The sequence below is a fragment of the Dunckerocampus dactyliophorus genome, chromosome 3 (assembly GCF_027744805.1).
Source record: "Dunckerocampus dactyliophorus isolate RoL2022-P2 chromosome 3, RoL_Ddac_1.1, whole genome shotgun sequence".
NCBI lineage: Eukaryota > Metazoa > Chordata > Actinopteri > Syngnathiformes > Syngnathidae > Dunckerocampus > Dunckerocampus dactyliophorus.
In genome coordinates, this window is record NC_072821.1 from 19,826,529 (window position 1) to 19,837,120 (window position 10,592).

The 10,592-nt window shown below is 40.6% G+C and overlaps 1 protein-coding gene across 1 annotated transcript; it reads left to right on the forward strand.

Moving 5' to 3' along the window:
- The first annotated feature begins 1,638 nt into the window (after positions 1-1,638).
- grk1a (G protein-coupled receptor kinase 1 a) lies at positions 1,639-6,492 on the forward strand. The gene is made up of 7 exons (XM_054770236.1): positions 1,639-2,521; positions 4,927-5,054; positions 5,139-5,296; positions 5,421-5,504; positions 5,588-5,712; positions 5,848-6,049; positions 6,200-6,492. The coding sequence occupies exons 1-7, from the start codon at positions 1,820-1,822 to the stop codon at positions 6,490-6,492; spliced, it is 1,692 nt and encodes a 563-aa protein (XP_054626211.1). The 5' UTR covers positions 1,639-1,819.
- The last annotated feature ends 4,100 nt before the right edge of the window (positions 6,493-10,592 follow it).

Sequence of the window (10,592 nt, forward strand, 5' to 3'; positions counted from 1 at the left end):
AAACATAGAAAATATGTATATTTATATCGACATGATCTATCTCTTACTTGAAAGCATACAACATACAGTATAAAGTTTAACCGGTAAACTTTGAAACTACTATACTATGGTAAATATTAATGATTGGTATTTCACATTCACAGTTTTGAAGTTTACAGGTAATCAAAATAGTTAATGTCATTCAGTAATTCACAATTCAATATGGAAATAAAGAAACTTAAACATAATTCCTCAGTAGTTGTGTACACAAACTGAGTACGGGTAATACAGTATCTCAGTCAAGTGTTCAATAGACGCATAGTTCATGTATTAGCATTTGCCATCAAACATATACAAGTGATGAAAATCATACAAGATTATGAAAATGATGATGCAAAAGACAATGCAGCCAAAGTCAAGGCAACATATTAAAAAGGTTTCAGCGATGGGCACATTTTCCAATTAATCATGAAATAATACTTTAAGGAACAGAAGTGCAGAAAACACATTTCTATAGGGGAGTTCAGGACGTGCAGCAAAGCCATCACACAATCCACTTTTTGTCTACATAACTACCCACTACACTTGAACTGATAACTTCTGTTATAGATATAGCCGCTATGCCGCTTATCCTCATTAGGGTCACGGGTATGCTGGAGCCTATCCCAGCTAACTTCGGGCGAGAGGCGGGGTACACCCTGGACTGGTCGGCAGCCAATCGCAGGGCATATATAGACAAACCACCATTTACACTCACGTTCATACCTATGGACAATTTAGAATCGCCAATTAACCTCACATGCGTGTTTTTGTAATGTGGGAGGAAACCGAAGTATCCGGAGAAAACCCTACACACACGGGGAGAACATGGAAACGCCACACAGAGATGCCCAACAGCGATTCGAACCCAGATCTTCCTGATCTCCTGACTGTGTGGCCAATCATCTTCGCCAATAGCGAATCACACTGCAAACGCAACATTTGAAGAACGTAAAAAAGTCCCATTGTAAGCAACCATTTCTTATTTTTTTCGTAAAAAGAAAAAATATCTTGTCTAGCAATTTTCACTTGACAAAAATATTCTTATATTAAGAAAGTATAGCTAGCCAATTGTTCTGAAGATATTTTTTGCCAGAAATTAGTTATTTTTTCTAATAACAAGCTAAAAAATGTTTCTTCAGCAACAGATTAAAATATATTTGCCTTAAATTAAGAGCAAAAACTGCTGACCTAACTTTCTAAATTTAAGAACGGACCCACACACAGAAACTCTAAAGATTTGCTGATTTCGGAACAGTTTTTGCTCTTAATTTAAGGCAAATATATATTAATCTGTTGCTGAAGAGTAATCAAAATTATTGTTATTAGAAGAACTAATTCCTGGCAAAAAATATCTTCATAAGATAGAAGATACTTTCTTAACAAGATTATTTTTCTCAAGTGAAAATTGCCAGTCAAGATATTTTTTCTTTTTCGGAAAAAAATAATAAATGGTTGCTTACAATGGGGCTTTTTTACTTTCTTGAAATGTAGTTCATGCCGTGAGATGATTGGATGGATGGGTAGATCAGCAGAAGCACGCGGTGCCCACCCTACGTTCCTTATGAGCCAGTATCCCCCCCTCCCGTCCAGCAGGCTGCACATAGGTTAGTGAAGGATAAACCCTTTAGATAAAGCCCTTTGGGGAAAGATGATGAGTCAGAGAGACCTGTATGAGTGAGAGGAAGGACAGCCGCACCACATCCAGCAGACACTATTGTCCATCACCTTTTTTTGTTGATTTGTTCATTCATTTTGCTTTTTCTCTAGCTTTTACCACGACTTCATTCACTGTGTCACCATGGACATTGGTGGCCTGACAACGGTGGTGGCCAACTCAGCCTACATCTCAGCTCGCGGGAGCTTTGACGGCACCGCCAACCCTGCGGCCAACCGAGACAAGAAGTACCACTCCCGCCTCAAGCTTCCCCACATTACAGTGTGCGAAGGCCTCAGAGAGTCTTTGGACTTGGGCTTTCAGAAAGTCTGCATGGAGCAGCCAATCGGCAAGCGTCTTTTCCAGGAGTTCCTAGATTCACACAACGAGTATAAGGGTCCTTGCCGCCTGTGGAAGGACATTGAGGAGTACAACACGGCTGAGGAGGAGGACAGAGTCAAAAAAGCAAAGAAGATTTTGTCACGGTACATGGAGCCCGATGCAAAGTATTTCTGCCCCTTCCTGATGGAAAATGTCATCACAAAGGTCAAAGAGAAACACCAGCATGCTGGAGATGACCTCTTCAGTGACACGTTGGACAATGTGACGGACTTCCTCAAGGAAGTGCCGTACTCTTTCTTCCTGGAGAGCATGTATTTGAAGAGGCTTCTGCAGTGGAAGTGGCTGGAGATGCAACCAATTGGAGAAGACTGGTTTCTGGATTTCCGTGTATTGGGAAAAGGGGGTTTCGGGGAGGTGTCTGCCTGTCAGATGAAGGCCACGGGGAAATTGTACGCTTGCAAAAAACTCAACAAGAAAAGACTGAAGAAGAGAAAAGGCTATGAGGTAAAGAACACGTATCATGAGGGTTTTTTTTTTTTTTTTACCATCGTGTATTAGTCACGTGCATGATCAATTCACACATTTAAACATTCAAACATGCTAATATCTTTTTCTTATCCTCCGTATTTGTTTTATCAGGCTAAAGAATGCACCGTACCTAACCTTATCAAGTGCCAGTGTGTGGACAGTAAACAAAGTACAGGCCAAAAGTTTGGACACACCTTCTCATTCAATGCGTTTTCTTTATTTCCACGACTAGATTCTCACTGAAGGCATCAAAACTATGAATGAACACATGTGGAATTAAATAGTTATCATATATTATTATATTTTATATTCCTCAAAGTAGCTTTTTGACAGCGCTGCAAACCCTTGGTGTTCTCTCAGTGAGCTTCATGAGGTCGCCACCTGATATGGCTTTCACTTCACAGGTGTGCCTTGTCAGGGTTACTTAGTGAAATGTCTTGCCTTGTTCATGGGATTGGGGCAAGGGGGTTGTGTTGCGTGTGTCCAAACTGTACTGTACATTAGTTGTAAAACTTAATAACGTTGCTGAAATTACACTTAAAACGTCTTTATCTATATATAGGGATGCTCCCATCAGGGTTTTATGCTGCCGATTTCGATACTGATCACCCAGGACTGAAATCATCCGATACCGATCACATGGATTAATTATCCATTTTTAAATGTATTCATGAGCGCTATTGGCCAGGGGTGCCGCATAAAGGGGAAAAGTCACAACAATTCGAAGGTCCCTTGACTGCCAGTGGGGCCAAAAAATAGGTAATTACTAATAAAATGTGTAATAAATAAATAAATTTTTTTTCATGCTAACTAACAGCCCAGGAGTTCTGGGCCGTTAGTTCGGGCAAGACACAACACTGCACGCAGTGATCACTGCGGGCTGCAGTAGTACTAGCCACAGGTGATTGGCTTTTGTGATCGGCTTTAAAAGGCGTTTATCGGCATATGCCAATCATGTGACTTTTCACAGAAATCGGTGGCCGATCGATCGGAGAAATCCCTAAGGAAACCTATTCTTTAAATATATTTTATGGGGCTGATTTTCTGATTCATCATATGCTCATCATATGATTCATAAGCTCTGAAATAAATCTGTAAAAATCTTGAAATGAATGCCTAATTGCATTTGGACTCCGGTCAACATCACTCTGTTGCAAAGTACAACAATAAGTTTGCAAATAAGGAGGAGAATACCACTACACATACAGTATTTACAGTACATAGAATGTTATAGAATGATTATAATTATGGTATTTACAATGTTACAGGTTACAAATTGACAGTGTTGCGTCCAGAACAGTATGAAGTACAATGCTCATGGGTGCAAATAGCAGTGGTTGGTCATTTAAATATGGATAAATAAAAAAGTAGTACGGTACATACATACAGGTCAACTTTTGGGGGGGTTGTTAAGTTAAACATGATATTTTGTTTCATGAGTTTAACTCATTTAACATGTTTCACATTTGACATACAGTAAATACTTTATACGTGAGCGTGTGTACTTTGGTTGCAGACAACGGGATGGGATCACTTCTGTTGCCAGTGTGAAACGGGAGGGTAAATCTTTGTGTGTTATTTGTCTGAAAAGGTGCAGTTTGTAGGTGGTCAGAGTAAAATGGAATTAATTCACCCTCCAAAGCAACAGTAGGCAGTATACTGACAGAACAAACGAGATAAGGCTATCTTCCTTAAGCTATGTTATACTAGATTAGAGTACACTATTCCAGGACAGTAATTAGCATCTTCTCCTTGGGCATGAGTGGGTTTTCTCCGGGTACTCCAGCTTTTTCCAAAATCCCCAAAACATCCATTTTAGGTTAATTAGATACTCTAAATTGTCCGTAGGTGTGAAAGGTCCTAAGCTCCATATTTTTGTATTGATATGTATGATGCCACAAGATCCTACGTGATTAAACCATAACAAGATTTCTTGTTCAGAAAAAAAATGTCTCGTAAGCACGAGGCTTGAACCAATAATAAATGAATGAATTAATCACACAATAAATGAAAATGAACTTGATAATTTTGCCATCTTTAATATATTGCCATGTGCATGCGTGTCTGTGTCTGCATACGTGCCTCCAAACAGGCAGGAAGTGAGTTCAGTCTGTTCATTGGTTTCATTCTTTTGGCAGTCATGCAGGCTCTTTGTCTCGATGGGTGGAGGCGGGGCCGCTAGCATACACACAGAGTGCATGCAGATTGCAATATAGTGTCATATATTTCTTCATAGTCCTTTCTTAAAAGAAATGCTAAAATCTCATCTTGCTCTCGTAAACCCAATCTGGTGTATCGTCTCGTCTCGCGAACTGTCTCGTGACGCCCCTGTTGATGTACGGTACGTGAGACGTTGGCTTGTGTCTATGTGTGTCCTACAGGGGGCGATGGTGGAGAAGAGGATCCTGGCACGAGTTCACAGCAGGTTCATTGTGTCCTTGGCCTACGCCTTTCAGTCTAAAACAGAGCTGTGTCTGGTTATGACTATAATGAATGGAGGAGACCTGAGGTCAGATTTCAAATAAATATGTATGTAAAGTATCAGAGTTTGAAGTTTGGACATTTCCTCATGTGTCACATGTTCCGCTTCCAGGTATCACATATATAATGTGGATGAAAACAATCCGGGCTTTGAGGAGCCACGCGCCTGCTACTATGCTGCTCAGATCATCCAGGGCCTGGAGCATCTTCACCAGAAAAGGATCATCTACAGAGACCTCAAACCAGAGAACGTGCTTCTGGACAATCAAGGTCACTGAAATTTGACTGCATTTGTCACTTATGAAACACAGCAGGTCCACCATTCATCGGGATAGTGTACAAGACTATACTGATGTCACGTGCACAGCTGTTTAACACCTGTTTGTTCCCCTAGGTAATGTCCGTATCTCGGACCTCGGTCTGGCTGTGGAGCTGGCTGACGATCAGTTCAAAACAAAAGGCTATGCTGGCACTCCAGGTACAGTTGGCAACATTAGAATACAGTGTTGTATCTGTCTCATCTGCCTGAACTTCAAGGTGTTGATGTTCCTTCTCCGGCAGGATTCATGGCACCAGAGTTGCTTAAAGGAGAAGAATACGACTACTCTGTGGATTATTTTGCTCTGGGCGTTACTCTGTTTGAGTTTCTGGCTGCAAAAGGGCCTTTTCGGACCAGAGGAGAGAAGGTGAACACATTTACAGAACCATAACAGCCCTGACATTTAAAGTCTTCATAGAATCAGATAAGAAACACGCTCACCATCAGAAATGTGAGTAAGACGAAAGAGTACAACTAATTGTACTAACTGAGCTGCTTCCAGGTGGAGAACAAGGTGGTGAAGAAGCGTGTTTTGAATGATCCTGTAATCTACCCGGAGAAGTTCAGTGAGAAGGCCCACTCCATCTGCGAGGGTCTGCTGTTTAAAGAAGTGGACAAGAGGCTCGGCTTCAAGAACGGCTCATGTGACGAGCTCAGGGCGCACCCTTTCTTTGGCGACATCAACTGGAGGAAGCTCAACGCAGGTGTGTCTGACGCAAGCTCAAACCAAAAATGCGGTTCAGGTTGATTGCAGATGTCAAACACGTCCATTAATCTTCATTCCAGCACTTCTTTGCTGGTGAACCCTTGACCTTACCTTTTAACTGTTCAGCCCTCTCTTATATTCTCCTCAGGGATCCTCAAGCCACCTTTTGTGCCAGACTCTAAGACAGTTTACGCTAAAAACATTGACGACGTCGGGGCCTTTTCCACGGTCAAAGGTGTTCAACTTGAAGACAAAGACGGTGATTTTTTTCACGAGTTTGCCTCCGGGAACGTGTCCATCCCATGGCAGGAAGAAATGATTGACACAGGGATGTACGAGGAGCTGACCGTGTGGGGCCCTGCTGGCACATTACCTAATGACCTGCGACGTGAATCCATCCTTGAACAACCGACCCGCTCGTCCACCTGCTCTGTGTCATGAAGGTGTTCTCTCACCTCCCCTGCTCATTTACCTGTCTGATATTTTTTTGGACGCAATTTCTGTTGTGGGGTTGGTCCGAATGTAACATTAATGTTACCTTGCTTTTTGGGAGCTATTTATTTTTTTTTGTAAATGAAGTTTCAAAATTGAGTACACTTGGTGAAAAGGTGATGCATGAACCAAAGATTTTTTTTGTGTGTCATTTTCTTCAATATGTGATAATGGAGTAATAAAACATTGTTTACATAATCAATAATAGTGTATAATATAATTGAATAATTGAATGTTACATATAATTCAATAATATAATACCGTGTATTGTGTATAGTATGTTACATTGCACATATGCACACATTATGGTCTTTCATAGTGCTACAGATTGGTACATATGCACATGCATATGTTAATATCTGTGTCACAAGACACGCAACTCAAGAGACGAAGAAGAGACAAGATTGGGTCCACGAGATGAGATTTTAACATAAATTCTAAGAAAAGTACAATGAAGACATCACTGAACAAACAAACCTTTTTATTTAACTCAGTCACAAAACAATGCAGGTGTGTAAACCACTGTTATGATAATATAAAATAATAATATCCATCCATCCATCCATCTCCTATGTAACCTCACTAGGGTGACAGGTATGCTGAAGCCTATCCCAGCTGACTTGGGGTAAGAGGCGGGGTACACCCTGGACTAGTCGCCAGCCAATCGCAGGGCACATATAGACAAACAACCATTTACACTCACGTTCATACTTTCATGGATATCTTTTAAGATGGGCAAGTTTATTTTGTTGCCTTTTATTTAACAATTTCAAAACAATTGGGCATACTGGCTTGTTCGTGTCGATGGGCTCACCTTGAAAAAAACATCCGAAAATTGACCCGCCAGAGAAGTGACGTTTCTTGACATGTTTGGGTCCTGCCGGGACTGGATTGATGAATGTGTGGTAGATTTTCCCCACTTCCCGGACCAGAAAAAATACGATTTCAAGACAGCCGCGGACCTGAAAAAGTGGCCAAAAATTGACCCCTCGGAAGAGTGGCGTTATTTGCCATCTTTGTGGGTCCTGCCAGGAAACCCAATGAATGTGTAGCAGGTTTCACCCACCTCTCGGACCAGAAAAGTTCAATTTCAGCTACTTGAAAAAATGTGATTTCGCGACAAACGCGGACACACTGGGGCTGTGGCATTTGGCTTTGCAAACACCTTTTCCCTCCTAACTTTTCTACTATGTTACCTTCCTTGCATTGCTCCTCACAAACTCCACTCTTTGCTGTGTGTATGTGAGTGGTCCCGTCTCCCTCACAGAGACAAAGCAACTGTGCGTTACAGTGTACAGATTAACAAACCCTCCAGTTTCACTTCCCTTAGAACTCATTTCTACATCTAAGTGCAATGAGTGTGCAATACAAGTATTCTTTCATGACAAAGTTCAAGGCATAAAATGCAATAATTTCCATAACACAAATAACTACTCTGCAACCAGCTAGAGACAGGCAAAGTCGCACTTTTAGTTCTGCTGGTTCTCCTGAGAACACACAGTTAACCATGTGATCTTATTACAGAGGTTAGACAGCTGGGTTTAAATCTCTGGTGCTGCTCTAAACTGTTTAAGTCGTATCTGGAGGGCACGACGTACTTTGTTGGAATTGGTAACTGTGTCTCCAAAAGACTATGACCTGTGGGGTTCCCTCGGGGTCAATCTTGGGACCCCTGTTGTTCAATCTGTACATGCTTCCTTTAGGCCAGTTTATACGCAGCTGCAATGTGTCCTACCACACTCAGATGTATGTCACTGATGGCAGGTGAACATGGGCCTGTAGATTTACTTTGTCACTGCATCAAATGTATCCAGCTAAACTGAAATTATTGTCTGTGGCCCACAGAAACAAAGAGAAAGTGTTATCAGTCGCCTTTAAACTTTCTCTCTAAAACCTAATCATCCGGTTACAAATGTAGGAGAAAAAATGGACTCAGACTTGAACTTTAACAGCCACCTTAAATCAATAACATCAGCAGCGTTTTACTTCCGAAAGAATATTGCCATAATGTAGTGTCTAAACCAGATTTAGAGGAACTAATCCATACTTTTGTCTCCAGCAGGCTAGACTACTGTAAAGTCCTTCTCACTGGCCTCTCGAAACGAGCTGTAAAACAGCTAGAGTACATCCAGAATGCTGCTGCTCGAGCGCTGACTTGAACCAGGAATATTGACCATATGAAAAAAAAAAAAAATTCCCGGGTTCCACCACTAAATATGATATAATATAATATAGTATAGCAAGGGTCCCCAACCACCAGTTCGTGGGCGGGGACGAACTGGGCAGAGGAAACCTTTCAGGTGCAATTATAAAAAAAAAATACACACACACACAAAAAAAATACTTTTGTAAAAACCTAAATACAATTTTAAGTAAATGCATATCAATTTTGGAAATATTGGCCATTATTTTATTCAAAAAAATTATATAGTTTGAAGTTTTTGCATGTTTATGTTGTTTATTGCGAATGTCCCACTTTGTTTGCGAGTCCTTGAACGCACCATTGTACGTGCGCTAGCCTTCTCCCACTCTGCACAGATTGTCAAATATACAGTATTTTTATCGGGTTTTTTTCACCTCATATTTGCTCCCATATGCTGATACACTGTGGGAATGCATAAAGGTAAAGTTTGATGACGTTATTGAGTGCGAATGTGTATATTTTTTGTGTGCACAGCTTCAAGTTAATTCATGCTAGCACACTGCCTGTTAGCACACACATCAAGCAGCGGCGCTATAATCTTCTCTCTGAAAAACAAACTCCAAGCTTATAGTGGTGGATGGTGGGTCTGTATTCACTTTGTGCTTTTAATTTGATATTGTTCCTGTCTTAGTTTTACACAATACATACTAAATGAGATAAATTACATCGCTATACGACCCCCCTCCCCCGTCCGTGGAGATTTGTAGGAGCACGAGCCGGGCCGTGGGTCCAAAAAGGTTGTGGACCACTGTAGTATAGTACCTAGCGATGGATGGATTTGATTTGACTTGATGACATTTTCTTAATCATTTATGGCAACATTTAATAATCCATTAATCAAAGAAATAGAAAAAATCAATGAGACGTAAGAATCCTTCTGAATTTCTTGAACTTCTGTTTCTATACAGGCGTCACATTGAGCAGAATAATTAAATTACCAGAAGGACTATTTGAAACTGACTCAACAGCGCCTCTGCTGTTTGCAGCCAGATAATGCAATCCAACGTCAATAAATCTGTCGTAATGCCCATCCTTAATAATAACCACAACATTGTGTCTTTGCATGTCTTTACACTTACACTGTAGAACATGCATTTTAGTGTATTTTAGTTGAAACATAGTACAGTAATACAATATTTGTTGCAATATAACGTGTGCAGGTGTACTTAATAATGATGTATTATGTAATGTATTATAACTGTAAATAAATTGTGCACGCAGGCATGTATATAAATAGCTATATTAATCCAGTATGTTACATCCATGGTATTTGTTCTTACTCCCATGTTTTTGCTTCTGTAGTGTATTACAGCATTTGTTGGTTCAATAAAAAATAATGTTTGTATGTTATGTATATGTGCTACAGTGTTGCATATGAATTACAATAAGGAGGAATAAAAAGACAGTGGCCTATGCAGCATCACTGGTGTTTTGTTGCCTTATTGCTATATGTTGATTTTCTTGTATTTCGTGATTTTAATCATTTCCACAATGTCTTTTAACTAACTGGATTTGTTGTTCTTATAGACTGACCGGTGGAGGGCGCTGTAAGCTCAAAGGTCCTTATCAATGCAGCAGCAGCAGCATCATGACCAGTCATATAAAACCATCCTGCTGAGTCAAACTCATGTAAGATGCATGAAGAAAGAAGTGAACACTAAAGTGAACAAGGAAGCCGATTGGTCCTCTCTCTCTTCCTCACTCTCTCTCTCTCTCTAGCAAAAGTTGAAACCATCTGAGCTCAGGTTCAGCTGTGGTGAACACTTTTCATTTGGGGGGGCAAAAATGTTTGCATGGTGTTTTTTGTGAGACGAACTCTCGGAGGATGCAGTGAATCAACAGGGAT

What these genes read in the sequence shown, in the direction of transcription:
- grk1a (XM_054770236.1), top strand. Translation starts at nt 1,820, where the DNA reads ATGGACATTGGTGGCCTGACAACGGTGGTGGCCAACTCAGCCTACATC. An exon ending in ATGAATGGAGGAGACCTGAG is followed by an intron (nt 5,055 to 5,138) that starts GTCAGATTTCAA and finishes TTCCGCTTCCAG; the next exon opens with GTATCACATATATAATGTGG. An exon ending in CTGGAGGAAGCTCAACGCAG is followed by an intron (nt 6,050 to 6,199) that starts GTGTGTCTGACG and finishes TATTCTCCTCAG; the next exon opens with GGATCCTCAAGCCACCTTTT.